The sequence below is a fragment of the Parasteatoda tepidariorum genome, chromosome 5 (genome assembly GCF_982258835.1).
Source record: "Parasteatoda tepidariorum strain Cologne lab strain chromosome 5, Ptep-v5.0, whole genome shotgun sequence".
Classification (NCBI taxonomy): domain Eukaryota; kingdom Metazoa; phylum Arthropoda; class Arachnida; order Araneae; family Theridiidae; genus Parasteatoda; species Parasteatoda tepidariorum.
The window spans coordinates 110,761,783-110,783,482 of NC_141759.1; the positions used below are offsets into that span (position 1 = coordinate 110,761,783).

At 29.3% G+C, this 21,700-nt stretch overlaps 1 protein-coding gene across 3 annotated transcripts in view; it reads left to right on the top strand.

Moving 5' to 3' along the window:
- The window catches only part of LOC107439727 (Regulator of G-protein signaling 7), an 81,912-nt gene that overhangs the window by 10,230 nt on the left and 49,982 nt on the right, over nt 1-21,700 (top strand). For all 3 annotated transcript variants that reach the window (XM_043054088.3, XM_043054089.3, XM_071184730.2), the window contains one exon: nt 19,216-19,312. In XM_043054088.3, the coding sequence (XP_042910022.2) occupies nt 19,216-19,312 (97 nt within the window). The remainder of the gene's footprint in view (nt 1-19,215; nt 19,313-21,700) is intronic.

Consider the following 21,700-nt stretch of genomic DNA (forward strand, 5'->3'; position numbering starts at 1 on the left):
TCAACTTAAGGAAAAGCGGTAGGTTCACGAAATACTTTTAAAAAAGCAAATTCTAAGATTCTTCGCCCCGCCTCTTAAAATTTTGTTCTTGTATCCCCCGTAAGAAATGATAAATCCAGCATATACGAATAGGTAGCACGTGCTTGGTCAGATAGTGGGGTGTGGTAAGCCTAAGCGGTCGCTTTCACCACATTATAGCAAGCTTTTTTCTTTTTTCGCAGAGTTTTTTTTAAAAATTAAACTGCCGAGGAGCACCCTCTGTAAATTTTACAGGAAGTTAGAATTCTAACATTATTCTAAACATTCAAACATTATTCTAAATTTATTCTAACAGGCCATTATTTTTTATGAAACATTTTTTTCTCTGTGAAGCTTTTTTCAATATGACTTCGTGGGAAATGTTCTCATAATGAAAATAACTTTTAGTGCAAGTACTGTTAAATGCATGTTTTTTTTTTTTTTTTTAAAGTTCGAGTTGAAATTGAACAATGAACTATGATTTTTATGGATTTTTAAATTTGGATACAATTTTAAGCCCAAAATTTTATATTAGCAAACTTACTTTTGAATATATGGGGAAAATACATATAAAAATTTACCATATTTTTTTGTTAATTTTTTTAATGTAACTTTTAATTTTCACAAATTATATCTAAATTTTCACAAAATAGGTACCTCTCATGAAAACCTAAACAGACTCTAGGCATAGGTTTCAATAGCCTAATAAGAAAATGGGTACCGATGTTATAGATAAGAGTATAAAACCCAGATTATATACTTAGACTTATATGGCAGGACTGCTTCTTATAAGAGAAAATGGCGATGATTAGTTGAAGATAATGAAAAATGTATGCCGCATTATCAGACTGAGCATAATCAGGGTAAAAAGAAGAAAAAAAACTGTGGCTTGACTACCAGTACGATTATTGAACATCAATATATAAGAAATGTTAACTCGATTCAATTTTGTGGTACCTTGGACAGGTAAAGGAACGTAAAGATCATCGAAACTCCTTTCCCCACCCACAAAGCTACATTATTTTATATTTATTAAAAACAGGACAATTCTTTGTCAATTATATTAACCACTAACAAATTTGAAATAAATGTGGTGCGGATTAGTAGTGCATTATGTCGATTACAACCAATATGGCTTAGTTATGTCACAGCAAAAACATCAATTCTAAACAATTTTGTAATTCTCAAATGAAAACATTTTTTAGTACCTAGAGCAGGGGTTTCCAACTTACATGAGGCTAGGGGCCACAACTAAAAACACCATTCAAATGGCGGGGCCGCAACTTTATCAGAATTTCATATAGGACACTTTTACGTTTGACGGAACATTAAATATTACTGTAGGTTTCTTATCAAGTTGTACGAAACAAAAGTATTGAATTACAAATTAAAATAAGAAGTAGATTTTTAAATATATTTAATTGCATATTAAAAAATTCTGGCTACAATAACTTTAATGTGCACCTATGTATTAAACAATTAATGATATCAAACTGTTAACAGATATCAAATTAAGATATAAAACTTAAAAGTATTTAAAAGCCATATAGAATTTTTACAAAAATTGTCCGCAAAAAAATGACAACTAATATATTTTAGTTCGCTGGTCACCAAAAAAGGCTTCGCGGGCCGCCAGTTGGTAACCACTAATCTAGAGAATATCTCAAGATTAGTTTTTTTTTCCTTAGGAGGTAGCAATTCTGTTATACATCTATTTCAATTATTTACATGAGGTGGTGGACAAAATTATTTTATTAAAATATTAATAGGCTACCCACTAGGAAGATATTGAGCGAAATCCAGTGAAGACCTTTTTCCCATTTGTGCAATAACTATAGGGGATGCCGCTTTCTGCAAAAGTTTAAATAAATTGGTATCGAATGAAATATGTAGATAAGTTTCACTGTGAGATATCTGCAATAAAGTTGAATTTCATATGATGCTTTGAATTCTTCATATGTAGAGGTGGAAAAATTCGTTAAAATGAATCATACTGAACTAAAAATAAGTAATATAAAAATCCTACCTTGGTCAACAACGAAAAATTTCATTTTAGTTACTTTTTATTAAATAATTACAATTTTTCTCTCTCATATTAAATTGAAATTAATTGATTAAATTTAACGAATGAATTAATATTTGAAAAAACTGTACTAACATCAAGTGTCACAAGTTTAAAAAAATGTATTTGAACTTGAGTAAATGAATAAAAAGTATTTTATGAACGACTGAACATTTGAACAAGATATAGTAAGAGAGTATGAACTAATAGTTAGGAATTGAATAACTTAAATTTCTTTGTCATTAGAAAATATGTGTTTAGAAAGAGGAGCAAGTTGGCATCTCTGTAAGTATTAAAGTTAAGGCAAATACTTAATTCTCTTGAAATGAAACGAGGCTCTGTACCGCCTTATCTATAAAGAACTGTTTAAAAGTACATTATCCTTAACATTATTTACGAAACATTATACACAATGTACATTATCTACAAAGGTACATTTTTACTCATTTACAAATGCAAAAGTAAAAACAAGCATGAATACAAAGATTTTACTACTCCATAATATATAAAATCTTCCGGTGCAGATGGGGTTGAGGTCTGTTGTGGTTGCTGGCTATAGCTGCTCAACAGACACACCTACGAATTTATGAAATGAATTTCACTACCCAGTTGTTAGTCTGATGACTCCCCTAGTCTAAATTTTTGATGGTTTTCCATTGATGGAACGATATAATCTTGATGGTAACCATCAATAATTCCATCATGAACCATTGTATTTTTTGATGGTAACCAACATAAGTAACCATCACCTCAATGTAGGAATTCGAACTGATTTATGATGGTGCAACATAAAGAATAGCAACTTGTTTCGATGGTTTGTGCATGTTCAACCATCAGAAATCATAGTTTCCTAGAAATCAAATGTTGGAACGATCATGAGCCACTATCACCCCAGTGCAGGAATTCGGACTGATTTATGATGGGCCCACATTTAAAAAAAAATGTTTTGATGGTATATTCCTGCTGAATCAACAATAATTATTATTAAACCATCATGAAAATGCATTGTTGTACCATTATGGACTATCACGAATTTCCATCATATTATCTTAGAAATCGAATGTTTGAATGGTCATGAACGATCATCCTCTCAATGTAGGAATTCGGACTGATTTATGATGGTTCAACATTAAAAATCAATTTGTTTTGATGGCATATTCCTGAGAACCAACACCTGAGAACCATCATGGAAATGTATAGATGGAACCATCATGGTTTATTGGTCCATGAGAATCAAACTTCTCTTGATGGTTAACCATCATAGTGTATTAAAGTAGCATTTTCCATCATGGAATGATGGAAGTCTGTGGGCATATCAAATACCATGAACGCATAATGGAAAATGTTGGATGATAGTAACCATCAAATTATGTTAGACCTTCTGGAATAGTACTGAAACCTACATAAACTATCAAAAATTTTGACATGGGTCGGTACCAGGACTTGGCTAATTTTACCGGATAACATTCATTTATGTTTGGCACAATTTATTCACACTTTCCCTATATATCTAGTTCAAATGTTCAATCGTTAATAAAATAATTTTTATTCATTCACTTAACTTCAAATACATTTTTTTAAACCTGTGACTCTTGATGTTTATACTGTTTTTTCAAATATTAATTCATTCATTGAATTTAATTAATTAATTTTAGCTTTATACAGGAGAAAAAAATTATAATTATTTAATAAAAAGTAACTAAAATAAAATATTTATTTGTCGAAATAGGAGTAGGAATTGGGTATAATATGAAAAAAACACAACTACTTCGATTTAGTAGGAACAACATATGACGCAATGCTAAACGAATGGAATTTAGTTGTTGTTTTAGTTATTGTTATTAGTAGTTGTTGTTATTTATTTTAGTTGTTGTTGTTTATTTAGTTGTATTTAGTTTCAATAACTTTTCTTTATAATGCAATAAAATCTGGCGAGCAGCTATTTAAACGATCGAACACTTCGTTTGTTTATTTGTGGCTTGAAGTTAGGCTAGCAGAAAATGCCGTTCATGGGTTAAATTTAGTAGGAACAACACAACCTGTGACGTAGGCTATATTATACCTGTATTTTTTTTATATTACTTGATTATCTTTAGAAGAGATGAGCCGCAGGCCAATGGCTGCTAATTTTTGTAGCGACACATCTTTATTTAGAATACATAACATTTAATTTACTTTTCACTCTAATTTTACTCCAGTTACCAAAAAATTCCACCTTAAAATTACATTTTCAGAGAAGAACGACCTCGGTTTCACAGATATAGTTAGATAATGTTGATAATTTTTTTTGATCTTGTATAGAATTTTAATTCAGGAAAACCTTGGTAATGTGAACGCATTTGATATAAATACATGATAAAAATAGGCTCGCTAAAGAGAAGGACAGGTAATTTCAAACATCTAACTCTCCAAATTATTTAAGCTAGATTAGAATGATAGTTAAATAAATATAAAATAAGAAATGGAGAATTATATTTATTTAAAAGTAAATAAAGCATAATGATTAAAATTCAAAAGCAACTATAGGAATACACAATGTAGGTTTATTATTCTCATACAAAATGTGCTTACCATAAATGAATAAATCCAAAAGAATGATTCATTGAAATGTAATTGACAAAAGTTGCTAACAAAACATGAATATCTTTTATCATTTTCTTTGAATATAAATATTAAATAACACAATAATCATTCGAATGCTATTACTAATTTAAACATCACTAAAGAACAGTTTTTAATTAATAAAATAACACGCTAGACAATTGATTTAATAAAAATTCCCTGTTCTATGGATATTGAATTTTTTGCTTAAAAAATACTTTTATTTAAACATGACTTGAAAGATTTTATTATATTTTCAGTATAAATTGATTTACGTTATATTACGAAATATTTATGCTACATTACGAAATATGAATTGCAAGTACCCAATTGAAAAAAAATCAGTTAATTGCGCGTACGTTGTTTTTCAATTGCATAGCAATACAAATATTATTTATTTACCATTATTACCAAATATTATTATTTATTTAATAAATCAAATGACTTAATAATTTATTAAAAACTATCCCTTTCAAGAAATATTTTTTAATAAAACTCGAACAATTGGAAAAAAAATAAATTGAAGTTGAAAAAAAAAGAATTCTTTCACTAAATTGTTTTTCAAAAAATTATGCTTTTTCTCTCATATTAAATAATTTATTTGATGGTGTAACCTTTTAGTAGGGCAAATAACTTTTCCGTTCGTTCGTGCAAACTACATTTGTTTAATTCCTTTTTACTCAACATTTCGTTTAATCAATTTTTCATCACAATGATGTTGCAAGTGAAGTCATACACTTAACAAGATTATTTTATCATTTAATAGCCAGCCTTCTTTAATAATATATGATATTTTATAATCAATTTAATCCAGATGCAACGAAAACAGTTTGGCTTTACTATTTTAGAAGCGCTTAATATACTGTTTATTTATATTGCAAAGATACGAAAAGTGCTTTAAATAAAATAAGCCTGAATGATTTAAATTAAGGGGATATAGGCAAAAAAGAGGTGCCTTGTGGAACCAGAAGTAGCCCATATATGCAGTGAAACTACTGTAGTCGCTACTTTTTTTCGTAGTTTGTAGTGTATTGAGCTCCTTTTTTTTTAAAAAAAAAAAAAAGTAGTGTAGTGCGATACAAATGATCAATAATTTGTAGCGAATCTTGGCAACTACTTTTAATGTTACGGTTCTAATATAATTTATTTTTCGAATTTGATGGGTACAAATCACATCATTCAATGGATAATGACCCTGTGGCTGCAGCTGAGCGTTAACAGAAATGACGTATTTAAAATCACTTATAACTAACATTTAATTACACGTGATTGCATGATTCTTTCAAATTGTGCAAACTATTTTGTCGTGTGAAATTTTACAAAACATTTGTTGCGATTGTTAGTGTAGGAGTGTTTCCATATTTTTGTTCAATCCATGTAATAATTTTTTCTTTAGAAATGGATACATAAAGCAACTTCTTTCAAAACATAAAGCAACCTCTATTTTTAGAAAATTAAAGAAAAATTTGAAAAAAAAATGTAAAATTACACAGGAAAAGTCTTTCACAATTAAGGTTGTCAGAAACTATATATATATATATACAGGGGTGATTGTGAACCCAAGTCAAAATTCCGGAAAATTTCTTGAGTTTAAAAAAAAAAAAAAAAAAAAAAAAAATTTAAATTGAAAAATTAGAAAAACATTTAAGCAAGGTTTTTTTCTCTTTTTTTCCCAATATTTCTTAGTTTACTTAAAATATATATTTAAAATTTTACACATACCTATACCATTTATACATACCTATGATGACCTGGAGAAGTAATTAAAATTTACAAATATGTCTTTCTTTCTTGAGTTTATGATTATAACAACTATTTACTGATAAAAAATTAATATTAATCATGAATATAAGTTTATAAAGTATCTCTCTGGCTCTCCCTTACAAACAAATAAAATAAACTGTGTTTTTAAGTTCCACCTTTGAAAATTTGATTTCCGGAAACTTCTGTGATCAATGAATTTTTGAAACGTCTGGACCTTCAATTTCCGGAAACTTCCGGATCACTGTTAGCAAAAATTCCGGAAATCCGGATTTTTTCCGGAGCACAATCAGCCCTGTATATATATATATATATATATATATATATATATATATATATATATATATATATATATATATATATATATATATATATATATATATATATATATATATATATATATATATATATATATATATATATATATATTTATATATATATATTTATATATATATATTTATATATATATATTTATATATATATATTTATATATATATATTTATATATATATATTTATATATATATATTTATATATATATATATATATATTTATATATATATATTTATATATTTATATATATATTTATATATATATATATATATATATATATATATTTATATATATATATATATATATATATATATATATATATATATATATATATATATATATATATATATATATATATATATATATATATATATATATATATATATATATATATTTGGTGACCAAAAATATTTCCTTAAACCTAAGGTCATACCTGTATATAAAGTTAGCTAAAAGAGGTATTTGTTCTACTATCAGTAAAGCTAACGCCCACAGGAATACCAAGGGGAACTAAAAATGTAAGAAGTGGTCGAAACTTATTTTATCTTTATTGATTTAAGTATTCAATTGTAACTAAAACCATGACTTACATTGCATATTATTCGTATTTAAAACGAAAATATACTTTGCATTTACTTTCAAACAAACTGAATGAGAAACTGAATGAACTCTAACTGAATGCTGAAAAGTTGCAAATTTTAATCTTCTACTTTAGACCTAAGAATTTCTATAAGTTGACTTTGAAACTAAATTTGTTTACTTAAAACTATAAAAATATTTCGGTTTTTACATGCATATTGAATTTTTCATTTTAATATAACTAGCACAATTTAAGTCGAACTTTGCCAGGCACCTGTCCTTATTTCAAAAAGAGAAAAAAAAAACTAGTTATGACTTAACATTATTAGTATTGTTAAGTCATAATCGTAATCATAATCTTTGTTTTATTATTTTTAAAAAAGTAAAACACACCTGCCAATTGTAATCGGAGCTGTTCAAAATTATTGTGAGCATGTTTTTACCAATTTTGAACTCCCTCAACAAAAATAAACAAGTCACAAATTGTAAGAAAGTCTCAACAATATCCGCGTGCACTTATTTCGTCTGGACATTTTTTTCATAAGCATAAGTTCTCATAAGTTCGGAGAGTAAAAAATCAAAAGCAGACATGGACTTATGTTCTGCTTTCACTCACTATGAAAACAACTTGTGTGACATAAGTTATTATAACTTAAAGTAAAAAATCTGGAAGACTAATGGATGTAACAAATGGACAATTCACTTGGCAACTCCCTTTATTGATTTTTAGGTGTACATGTTAGGAAAAAAAGTTTTTTTTCTTTCCAAAAAGCATTCACTTTACTTTTTTTTATCACAGTGTAGGGTAAACAAACCAGTGAAGGAACACTTAAGCTTCGCTTGCCTTTTAAGAAATCATATTAATTTCAAAATCCGTAATTTTAGTTAAATGACAGTGTCAACATATTTGTTACTAATTGCAAATTATGTAAAAAAAATTGTAGAGAACTTACATAATATTGTTTTAAAGTTTTGGAGGTTCAAATAACAAGTAGTAAGAAGACCCAGTGAAGGAACAGCTCTTACCAGTGAATGAACACCCAGTGAAGGAACACTTAATTTTGGTTATTTTTTTAATGCTCTTTATGAATTTATAAGCCATACAAATATTTAAAAACAAACCTATTCTTGAAATTTTAACATATAAATACTTGGAAAATGTGAACTATTTTTTGTAATCATGAATTGAAAATTAAAGTGTCAACATATTAACACATATTGTTCATTCACTGGGAAATCTATACCCAGTAAAGGAACATGCTTGTTCCTTCACTGGTTAGAAGTTGTTTTTCGTATTTTTAACATACTTTTGATGCGGAACATCACTAAAGGTACAAGAAAATTAAAGTTTATCTTTTATTTGCATTAACTTAGAAAAAAACCCAGTAAAGGAACACTTGTTCTTTCACTGGTTTTTCATCGTTTGGTGATCCAGTGAATTAACACCCCCTTATCTCAGTACTTTATTATGCTATGATGCTTAAAAAAATAAAACGTAACTTCAATAACTATATTTTGAATTCTCTTTTTCACAGTGAGAAAAATAAAACTATTACATGCAATTAATTCCACTTCAAACATATAAATACAAACACTCACCTTATAATTTTTTCAAAGAAACAAGGTGTTGCAGAGATAGTAACAAATTCAAAAATTTTTTCCAGAGAAGTCTATTTGACTAAGTAATCCAAAACATTGCTAGATGACTTTCTATTGTTTGGCAGTAAGCTATTGTTACCAATTAATCTAAAGAAAAACTTTCAAATTCTTATCTTTTATCAATATATATGAAATGTTCCCTCACTGGGTAAAATTTTTTTAATTATTTGATCAAAAGTAACTAAAATAAAGTTTTTCTTCGTAGATCTATGTAGGAATTAACTTCAATTTTTTTAAATATTACTTGTTTATCTTTTATACCTAACATGCTTTGGCAAAAACATTTACGTTACTACTGAGACGGATTTTTCTCAGAACTAAAAATTTTAAACTTGCTATTCCAATAATCCTGAATAGACAGACTTGTTTCAATTTCACCGTAATTAATTTATAAACTTTTTTTAGTTTAAGAAAAAGAAAAATTAAAAAACCCTAACACAATCTGATGAATCATTTACGATACTGCCGTAAATTATTTAAAAGGCATTGTAAACTTTAAGGCTACTTTGTGTTGGAATTTTATTTTTGTAGACACGAAAAGGTTTGAGGTAAAAACCTTTTTTTCCATAAAGCAAAAGCATTGAAATTTCAAACATTTTCAATCTAAAACGATTAATAAATGATTTGTAAAGCTTTTCCATATTGTTAATTATTTTAAAAAACAATGAAGTGCACACCTATTTATTTTTATTTTTGTTGGTTATCATTATAAAGTACGCAGAAATACTAAGAGAAAATCTTTTTCCAAGGAAACAAAATAAGGTAAATATCAACCTTTTTCGGAAAAATGTTAAAAAAAATGTTAAATCAGTCTTGAGCGGAAAACTTTATTCAGAAGGTAAGCTAGCAAATGAACATAAAACGAACGTTTTTTTTCTTCTTTCTAATGTCCTTCGAAAACAAAACAAACCTGACGTGAATATTTAAATACGAGTATTCATTCTATTTTAGAAAATTTTGTATTCGGATAATTTTATTTAAAAAAGTATATAAAATTTCTCAGAAATTATTAATTGAATTTTCACAAATTTTGTTTAAGCATTATTTGCGTTGCAGTCCTATTAAAATGCATAATTATGGCTTCAACATTCTTTTTTACTTTGTTGCTGATCTGATTACAGTGCAGTGATAAAGGACGTTTTTTTGAAAACTTAATAATAAGATTTTCTTTTATTAATTTACACTTCAAAATTCTTAGTTTCAATCTTGTAAAAGCTAAAATGAGTAAAATTTCCCCAAATCAAAAGAAAAATTTAGATAATTTATAGTTTGTCATTAACTTTCAAAACCCTATTTTCGATAAGATCAAATTTCATAATATTTTTCAAAAATTTAAAAAATTTGCTTACATTAAAATATTTTAACTTAATTAAAAGCTTTAAATATAATAAATCTCTTGGTAGAACTATATTTAATTATAATGTTATTAGGGAGGATTAATAATATCCGATTAATGAATGTCACTGTGAAGAAGAGAAATATTTTGATTTTGTTGATAAACATCATAAACATATTATCACTGGTAATTTAAATATTATAGAAAACTTAGAACTTAGGAATTTAATGATGAAAGGCACAAAACTTGGACCCATTAACCATACATCAATTAATAAATCTCTAAAATACTTTCTTAATGATTTCAATAGTTTTTGTTCAAAGATATCAAATAGATTCTCTTTAGCTTTAGGTATGTTAACAGATGGGCTGTTTATTATTACTTTAAAAACTAAGCATTCAATGATAAGTAAAATTTTAACAACAGTAACAATTCAACAAATTTTTCTAAAATTTCTCAATCAATTAAGCAACTACAGATAAATTTTATAATTACCCCATCGACAAAGCTAACTACCATTATGCAATATTTTGTAAAAAATTCTATGTTGAACTTTTAAATACGGAGTTGAAAAATAGTAAAAATTCAAGCTTAGTAATTTAAATATTAATATCGCCATTAAAAAAATTTTAGCTTCATAGGGGAGGTTAAAAATTAAAATTAGCAATATATAATTTCCTTACTTATCATTTCTAAATTTCACAAAATTCCTATAAAATTTAGAACAATCACACGTGGGTCTAATTAAATAATATTTACACCGAGGAATTAATTTTGCTTCGTAATCATGATGATAATATTAATTTTAATATTTTGGATTTTGGTTTTATAAAAGAAGAAAATGTCTGCTTTGTTGATTTCAAGGATAAAAGAACTGATTTTAATTTTAATATAAAAAAAACTAATTACCCGGAATTTTAAAGTTTCTAAAATCATCTAGTTAAATACCATTTTTAATCAAATGAATAGATTTAAAAGAATATGTAGTTATGATTATTTATAAAAAATACAAATAGACAAACTCTTCCAAAATTTGATAAAAAAGCAATGGATACTCAACTAAAGCAATTAAATTCTATATAAAATCATTGAGTTAGTTATATGTTATTATAAATAAATTTACTGAAAACAGTTTTGTTAATTTTAAAAATTTTTACCATGGGCAAATCTATTTCGGGCAAATCCAAAGCAAAACATCTTCAAAACAGGCATTTCTTTCTCTCTCTCTCTCTCTCTCTCTCTCTCTTTTCTTAAATAAATATTAATTTTCTAAATACATTAAAATTGCATAATTAAGTACCAACCTTATTAATTATAAACTTCTTTAAATTATCCAGTATATTACCTAGCGCACATCTACTTTCGGGCCAATCCTCGGTAACTAACAAATCAAACGCGCTTCAGTACTTTAATAAGAACGCGCTATAAAACACAGTTTAAGGAAACTGAAATAAAAATGAATTTAAAAAAAAAACGAGGCTATAAAAGATTTAAGAACAAAAAAAAAACTGTTTTGAATTTGAACTTTTGCAGGTTATAATATTGCTAACAAGTTAGATTACTTCTCATTGTGTCACACATTTTGTATTCTTAATTTTAAATAGATTGTTTTTTTTTAATTACAGTTGATAATTTTTCAAATCACGGTGTTAGTGATGATAGGTTTCGTTACAAAATTAACAGAATTAATCACATATTAACAAAATCTTGCATAATTATATATTTTATAAACAAAATATTCCTTTTTTCAACGGTATTTAAAGAAAAAAAAAGCAGTACTGAATAAAAAGCATTCACGGGGATTGGTAAATGCAACCTCCTGGTTAAAAAAAAAATATTCGAATTTCTTTAAAAAATCTTTTTTAATTAGTGAACAGAATAATTTTTTCTTGAACATTTCGTGTATTACAGAAACCGTTCCTGTAAATTGACGATTAACTTCAATATTCTTGAATCGTTGTCACCACGCCGAAATCGTGAATCTGCCTTAATTGTTTGTAGTCAAAATCTTGACTCTAATCAAAATTTCAACTTTATTTACAATCCCTGGAAAAATAATTAGGCGCACTCTAAGATTCTATGTAAAATCTTAATTATCAGGTGATACTCTATACAGCTGTTTTTACGAGATTGTTTGCACTTGTTTATCGTTCGTGTATGAATAGGTTAAATGGGACGATATGTAATATAAATTTGATGATAGGATACATTAGCAGTCATGTCAAAGATACGGCCCGCGGGCCACATCCGGCCCCCGGTTCGTATCAATACGGCCCGCGATCGCGATGTGTCACAGAAAGAAGTATCGTGTTTTTTAGACTTCACTCGATTCCTCTACGGAAGTTTTTCCTCCGGGATGTTTCCCAGACCGTCGCCAATTGTGCAGCTCTAGTGCGACGTAAATTAACAACAACAATCTACGGAAGTTTTAAAATGTGCACACTACGTTTATAAGTAATTTCAAGGGCAGCGCGTGCCTAGACAAGCGAGAGAGATAGACAGTAACGACATTTCTTAGCAACAAGCGGAATCTTCGACTGGAATATACTTAGCAGCACAACTACGGTTGGCGCTCCTGCCATGGCTGGCAAACATTCGGGAGTTGTAACTAAATTAAAACAGAAAGCATCAGGGAATTTAGTGGGATTTCCCTGTATAATTCACCAGGAATCATTGGCATCCAAACATTTAAAAATGGACCATGTCATGCAACCTATAAATAAAATAGTAAATTTTATAAGGAGCAGAGGACTAAATCACCGACTGTTCAGGCAGTTTTTACAAGATTTGGACAAAAAAAATTTTTGATGTCCCTTATTTCACCGAAGTTCGTCGAGGAGTAGTTTTAGAAAGATTTTTTCCATTACGTGATCCTATTCAAGCTTTCATGTTAGAAAAAGGTAACCCAATTGATTATGACAATGACTGGTGGATTGATTGTGCCTTTTTGGTAGACATGAATTAACACTTGACTGATCTGAATGTAAAATCTGATTGCCACTCAAATGTATTCATGTATTCAAGCCTTTGAAACAAAGTTAAGGCTGTGGGAAATTATTTCACCGAAGTTCGTTGACTCAGTCGAGGAGTAGTTTTAGAAAGATTTTTTCCATTACGTGATCCTATTCAAGCTTTCATGTTAGAAAAAGGTAACCCAATTGATTATGACAATGACTGGTGGATTGATTGTGCCTTTTTGGTAGACATGAATTAACACTTGACTGATCTGAATGTAAAATCTGATTGCCACTCAAATGTATTCATGTATTCAAGCCTTTGAAACAAAGTTAAGGCTGTGGGAAAATCAGGTAAAAAATCAAACTTTGGATCATTTCCCTCATTTAAAATCATTTGGCACAATAAACCACAAAGAAATTGGATCAATATTCTCAACTTCTGCAAAATCTTATCAAGGAATTCAACAATCGTTTTGAAGACTTCCACAAAATTAATGAAACGGAATTCCCAATTTTCAACAATCCATTCAATTTTGAAGCTTCACAGACACCAGTTCATTTGCAAATGGAGTTGATAAATCTTCAATCGGACAGTATTTTGAAAGAAAAATTTAAAGAGGTTAACGCTCTTACATTTTATGCGCAATATTTCAAGAGTTTGGATAACAACCCAGAATTAAAAAAGCATGCAGCACGCATTCTGTGCATGTTTGGTAGCACCTATTTATAGGAGCAGATGTTTTCCGTCATGAAAATAAATAAGAACAAACATCGCGCAAGACTTACGAATGAGCATCTCCAATCAATTCTTAAAATAATTATAGCAAATATGAAACCGGACATCAAGGAGCTTGTCAAAAACAAGGGAAGTCAGGTATCTGGATCCTCGAGCTCAAAATAATAACCATCTTTTATAACTTTGATATGATTTTTAACAACCGTATATTATAAACTATATAATTAGATAAAGAAAATTTTATAATAATTCAGTACATTTTTTTTATTTGCATCTGGCCCGCCTACATATTCTAAATTTAATATATGGCCCTCTGCAAAATTGAGTTTGACACCTCTGAATTAGACGATACATGATATAAATATAGAATATTTATTATATCAAGCATTATATTCTTCTTCCTCTTCTTGGGCACTACAGCCTATGACAGGCCAAGGCCGTCCCAATAAGTTTTTGCCATCTTGATCTATTCTGTGCCATGACCTTCCAGTTAGTTGTTCCCATTATCTTTAGGTCCTTCTCAACTGCGTCCAGCCACCTAGTCCAGGGATGGGGAAACTACGGCCCGCGGGCCAACTGTGGCCCGCCGGAAGGTTTTATCCGGCCCGCGGATGGAATTTTAACTTGCTGATCTGTGGCGAATATAAACAATATACATCCATTTTCTTGTCTACTTCGTTTAAAGTTATTTTTCTTTCTTTTTTAACTAAGTACTGCGGACCTTTTAACTTTCTCTATTTTTGTTCTACAAAATAATAAATTGATGCACAGACAGCTTCAATTGGTGAACTGAGAAGTTCTTTATAGAATAGCCGTAGATTGGTGCCATCTGAAGCAATTGTTTCTGAATATGCCAAAAATTGAGTTTTACAAATCATTACCAAAAGCTAGTTTCCCAAATATTTCATGCCTAGAAAATCAGGTCTATGTTTGCTTCCTTTTATTTATGTGTGAACAAGTGTTTTCATCTACAAACCTGAGAAAAAATAATTTCAGAAGTAGTTACCTAGAAGTAGTTTACCCTTGTTCCTTAAAATAAGTACATCTCACTTGGAACCTTAATATAAGGAACTTTTAAAAATGAAATCGCAATTTCATTCATCTCATTAAATATTTACATTGAAAATTGCATATAGTATTTTTTTTTATTTTAGATGTTTTTATTTAGCCCACCAAAATTTTTTTTCTTCGATTTTTGGCCCTCGACCAGAAAAGTTTGCCCATCTCTGACCTAGTCGGTGGACGACCCCTTATTCAAAGTTTCATTAGTATATTATGTTAGTATATGATAATAATTAGTCAAATTATGAGACGTACTGTAGTTTTTTCATAATGACGTGTTTTGCACGAGTTTATAGGCAATATTTCTATATTTAAACATACATGTAATGGGTTTTTATTCAGGAGATTTTTGATATACTTCTTTTTTGTGTTTATTTTTAAGGTATAGCATTATAATGTTAACCAATGGATACAGAAGCGTAACCAAATGCAAACCGGTTTCATCCGACTAAAAACAATACATCTGTATAGCATCACGTGATAATTATAATTTTACATGAAATTTCATAGTGCATCTAATAATATGGCCAGAGACTGTAATTAATTGACATGAAAGTCACAGTTGATGTCTTTGTTATTCAATATTTAAAAGCTCTTTATTTTCATAAACCTGAAAAGAGCTCTTGCACAGAAAGTTTCTGTTCCGTTTCCTCTGTTGAAGTTTCCTTTATTAAATAATCAAATGCCACTACAGATTTCACGAAGTGATTTCGAACGGTAACTGAGCACATAATGCTCATCAGCGAAATGATGACAGCATCCCGGATATGTTGCTCTGTCTGATTAGAGAAATGAAAATGTATGGCTTGAATAGTGATGAATAGGGAGAGATTGAATAAGTGTTGGGTCATAATTTGCTTAACATTTAAAAGAGACGGTTTAATTGAAAAAGGCTCGCTCCACGCGGAATGAAATGTTAATAAAGTTCCATAACTATTTACATAATTATTAATTAGAGATTTATAAGCTACGTCTGGCTTCATTTAATATAATTATTTGATTTAATTTGATTTTTTTTTATGATTTATATTAGAAGAATTCGATTGTTCGTTAGTAATCGTATGTAAACTTTGATGATTAAATACAGTTTTTCAAGATTAAAATAAATTTCACTCTGCATAACTTTTGAACTAATTGAATGAAATTTTACATTAGATTTTCCGAATGTGAAAAGTGCAGTAGTTTATTAATATTGTATACATTGTATGTATGGAAATTGTATATAAAATATATATATAAGTATGTACTATTGTATATAAAGAAAATCCCATATTTTTTAGCTTGTATCTGAGATTTAAAAAAATTTGCAACTACTTGAAATTATTTTTTTATAAATTTAGAATAGCAGTCATGCTCTACTTTTCCAAGTTGCACTTTTAAGAAACCCATTATTTACACGACTGGCTTTTGGGGAAAAATTTCCTCTAGTGTTAGTTAACTATATGTTTTAATATATGATTCTTTGTTTTTTTAGTAAATTTGATTTAAAGTTATTTTCCATGCCACTACATGTAAACGATTGAAAATTTCACGCGAAACGAAACTTTGTTTGCATCTCTCTCATAGTGTTGCTTTGATAATATTTGCAAAATTACCAAAAATTCAAAAAGCTCTAGATTTTTATTGCCAACCAGTCCATGAAATATTTTGCAAAACGCGTACTAGTTAGCCGTGGATTCAAATACAACATAGTTCTTCGGCATATGAAGACCTGGCTTTACTTAGAAAAGCTTATCCGATGCAGAAAAAAGCTTTTTGCAACTAATCTTTTGTCAACCTTTTTTTTCGCAAATCTTTTTAGACTTTTGCAAACGAGTAGTACTTTAATATGCTGTTTAAACTAATGTAAACACTAAATAATTCAAGCTACACAGTAGAATATTTTTACATAATTTTTGAAATTCATAAAAATTACTATGCAAAATGTTTCTATGCAGAATGTTTCTTACGGCCTCTCTTAGAATTTTTTTGGAATTTAATTTCAAAGTTAATGGCACGCAAAATTGAATGAAAGAATTTCTACAAAAAGTGCATTTTGGTGTCAAAGGTTGGGATAAAATATGGAAACACTTATATAATAATTCTATGTAAACATTCTTTCTTTCAGCAGCAAATGTTTTATTACATTTAACATGACAAAACAGTCGGAACACTTCAAAGATCATGCTTGAAGCTTTTAGAAGTGTTGTCCTTTTTATCCCAGCCAAATTCGAACAGATTCAAATGAGGATCTCGGCAATTTTGAATTCATTCTATAGAATTGCAATATTAATATAAAAATGCCTTTAAGTTATTAATGGTGTTCTGAAAAAAAGATTTTGAAATGTGTGCTTATTTTGATCGATGGAAATTTTGCACTGGTAAAAAAGACACCATTCCTAAAAGCTCCAAGCATAATCTTTCGAATTCCGCTTCGTTTTGCACCGACCAAAGTGCTGATTTAAAAACATCCTCAGTTGTAGACGGATCATGGGTTAGAGTCCCCTTGAGATCAGTATAACAGTGGGATGTTCTCGTGTTCTTCCTCCCCACGTAACGCAAATGCGGGTTACTTCCATCAAAAAGACCTCCGCGAAGGTAATTTTCTCCCCGTACTTGATCCAGGAGTTCCCTTGTCTTCTGGATAGGGTTCAAAATGACAAGGCTACGGAGATGAACATTAGTAGTCGTAAACCCATAAAATTGGGTCAGCTGTTCAACGACGGTTATAAAATAAAACAACAAACCCTGCATATAGAGTAATTTCGTTGTTATGTGTATTAATTGGTCAATGGACTAAATGTGCACTTTAATTACAGACTTCTGTTCCAATTTTAAGTTTGCAATTTTACTACACATTTTTAATTTGCAATTTTTGCAAATTTGCAATTTTACTACACATCTAATGTCTGAGCGGCGTTCGGGGTCGGAAAGAAAAGTGTGAGACGGCAACAAGTTTTGAAAAGGAAGGCTGGCATCCTATCGCTATTTATAGATAATCGATTTCTCCTTCTTTGCCTGACCCCCCCCCCCTTATTTCTTTCGACGTTTCAGCCCCCCTCTCTCTAGAAATTATTTTAATTATTTCGTAGCCTTTTGAAGGTGTACCGTAAACATGATTAAAAAATAATTCCAATGTTCCGTGCATTTAGTGAGAATGATTGCAATGAAAATTGTGTTCAGAGCACCATTTAATCTCTTTACACTCAATGCACATGCATTGGTCTAACAGCCACGACCAGGAAAAATTAAAGACGGGTGGTATAATTTTGTCGAGATTACTGAAAATTATATTAAACTACTTTTTACTTTCTTTCAATGAATCAATATTAAATTTTCCGCTCTCTTATACCTGGTAGTATTTTTTCTCGGGTATGAATACTTTACAACGGGTTATTTTTCAAATTTAAGTTAGTACTTACAGTCGCTGGCCACTCTAACGAAGGTATTACGACACTATCAGGATTATCGGCTATACTTGAAAAGTGCTACTTTTATGAAACCGAGAGTTTAAAAGCAAGATTATTTCACGATTTAGGTACATGTTGGATTATAAAAAAAATCTAATATTTATATTTGATATTTCAAATAATAATATTTGATTTTTTTAATATTTATTAATATTCGATATATATATTGTAAGCATATTTAAGGTTGGATCTTCATACCGTTAAGAAAGTGCGACTTAGTGTGTGAAAATCCGATAACTAGATCAAAAGTAATATTTGCTTTTTCTTAAATTTTGCATACTAATATTTGAATTTCTTTCATGGATGTAAAGTTTGCATACTAATATTTGAATCTCTTTCATGGATGTAAATTTTGCATACTAATATTTGAATCTCTTTCATGGATGTAAATTTTGAATACTAATATTTGAATCTCTTTCATGGATGTAAATTTTGCATACTAATATTTGAATCTCTTTCATGGATGTAAATTTTGCATACTAATATTTGAATCTCTTTCATGGATGTAAATTTTGCATACTAATATTTGAATCTCTTTCATGGATGTAAATTTTGCATACTAATATTTGAATCTCTTTCATGGATGTAAATTTTGCATACTAATATTTGAATCTCTTTTATGAATGTAAATTTATTTATTTAAGATAATAAATTATGCTTCCAGATGGAGAGGATTGTTGAAAAAATGCAGGATGAACAAAATGGCGTGCCTGTCAAAACAGTCAAGAGTTTTATGACTAAAATTCCTAGCGTATTTACAGGTAAGTACACACGCACAAAGTAATAATCTATTAGAAATATCTGTAACAATTTTAGGACTAATGAGTACAGTCCAGTGAAACTTAATTAATAATGACCCAGAGGTATTCGTTGCTCGTTGAAAAGGGGGTAAAAGATAACCACAAGAGGCTGATCTTGATCAATTAATCTTCAACAATTCATCAATTTGTTTCTATCGATAAGACACTCTACCTTTCATTGACAACGTCGCATGAAACAAAACACTTTTTTGCTATTAGCTACCAATTGATGTACAATTTAAAGTGACATCAGTTTAGATACATTTATTGGGATGCTTAATTTATACCACTGAATCAGATTACTTTACATTCCTACAATCAGAGCCTGACTACTTGGATCAGTCTGCGTAGGGACCGAGGGTGTGCGGTATTGGTCCTCGTTAAACTGTGCTACCGTAATGTGCTCGACTTCGCGCAGGTCGTCGGGCTACCGAAGCGGGGGTGCCATCCCCTCCGCAGAGGATCAAAATTGTGATGGCATGTCTTCGGATCATCCTCCGGGATGTTTCCCAGACCATCGCCAATAGCCCATTGTGCAGCTCTAGTGCGACGTAAATTAACAACAACAACAATCGAATAAAAAGTTTATTTTACGTTTCCTTCTTTAATGAACTTTTTTTTAAACAAAATATCAGTACAGCGTAAAATACGTCAGTTTTATGTTAGCTTCTTTATTAATCTATCGTATGGACACAAAAAATGTACATTTCGCAAATCCATACCTTTCTAGGGTGGAATTTTGATACATTTTCGCAATTATTATGGACACATTTGGCCAATGAAAAGCCAGTATTTTTACCTATCGCAAAATACGATATGTTTACAAAAATATGTGCTTCTGGTTGGCTTAATTGAGTCATCGTCATTACGAAAGTTTAGCTTAATTCTGCCCTAATGTCAGCAAGGATATGAAATTTTCGCAGCTAGATGACAAAGTTAACAACCAGAAAACTGCATTCGGCATGAAAAAACATAGAAATTGTCAGAAAATCAATAAAATGGACTGAACGATACTTCGTCTGACCATTGGAGGAAGGAGGACTTTATAGCTATTTTAGGTTCTAGTCAAATTTCTTGTTATGTATTTATAATGAGGCGAAAAATTTAAATATCTCCATAAAGTTGGGTTCTTTATTACTGAAGCAGAGAGGGGGGGGGGTCCAAAAGAAGCTTTCGTCCCGGGCCCCAATCAGGCTAAGTCGGGCCCTGCCAACAATTATGATCTGACACCACTGAATCAGATTACTTGACATTCCAACAATTATGGTCTGCATGCCCTGGTTATGTGGGGTTTTTATTTGGTATAACCATTTAAGATCACTCTATTTTTTATTTTATTTTTCATTTTTACTCTTTTAATTCTAAATCGATGCAGGTTTGAAAGTAAGAATAACTTCAGTGATTTCAACTTGAACAGCTTTATTTTAAAAAGCAATAAGGATATTTATGACTTGATATTTACCATTGAGTATTCGAGGTTTTACTAATTCATGGCTTAATAATATTTGTTGTTTGATGTTTTAGATATTTATGGCTTCATTTTTACTGTTGATTGTTTGAGATTTCTAACACCAAGATCCGTTCAAATATTACGTAAGCCTTTAAGGGGGGATCGTAGTTTGCCTATTTTTGGTGACGAAAAGGAGGCATTGTAAAAGCAATACTTACGTAAGACACTACAATATAAAACACAAAACACAGTCCTTTTATATGACACTAAATCCTAAACACAAATAAAAAGATTTTTTTAAGGCAAAAAATTGCAACAAAAATGTCGGAAAAATATTACTCATGGAAAAAGTTTTAATTGAAAATAAAAATTGCATTTAGAGAAGAAAAAAGTGACTAAAAAATATTTCAAAGGAATATTTAACTCAAAATTTTATAAAATGAATTAAAATGTAAAGTTTGTTTTAAGCTAAGTTAATTGAGTTAAATCTTTAATCCTAAAATTAGATTAGTACAGTAACAGATTAACTTAGCAAAAAAAAGGAGGGTGTTGTAACTTTCTTGCGTAACCATGGAGATATACTACTAGATAAAATATTTTCTGGAATTATGGAAATTACCTAGTCGTTGGGAAAACGGGTTTAAAAACTTTCAAATGGGGTGATAGAAGTGAATCAAATATTAATAACTTTATGAAATCCATGAACATTTCCAGAATCGACCTTCTCCTTTCCATATAGTTCTGTTTGTCGCTAGATCATTAATGCCCAGCCAACAATGAAAATTTCTTTTATTATGCATGTTTTAATACTATTTTTTGTACGAAATATTAAGAACAGTATAATGCTTCAGATAACAATTCTGTTTTATATAATTACAAGGACATTTTTAAATTTTATA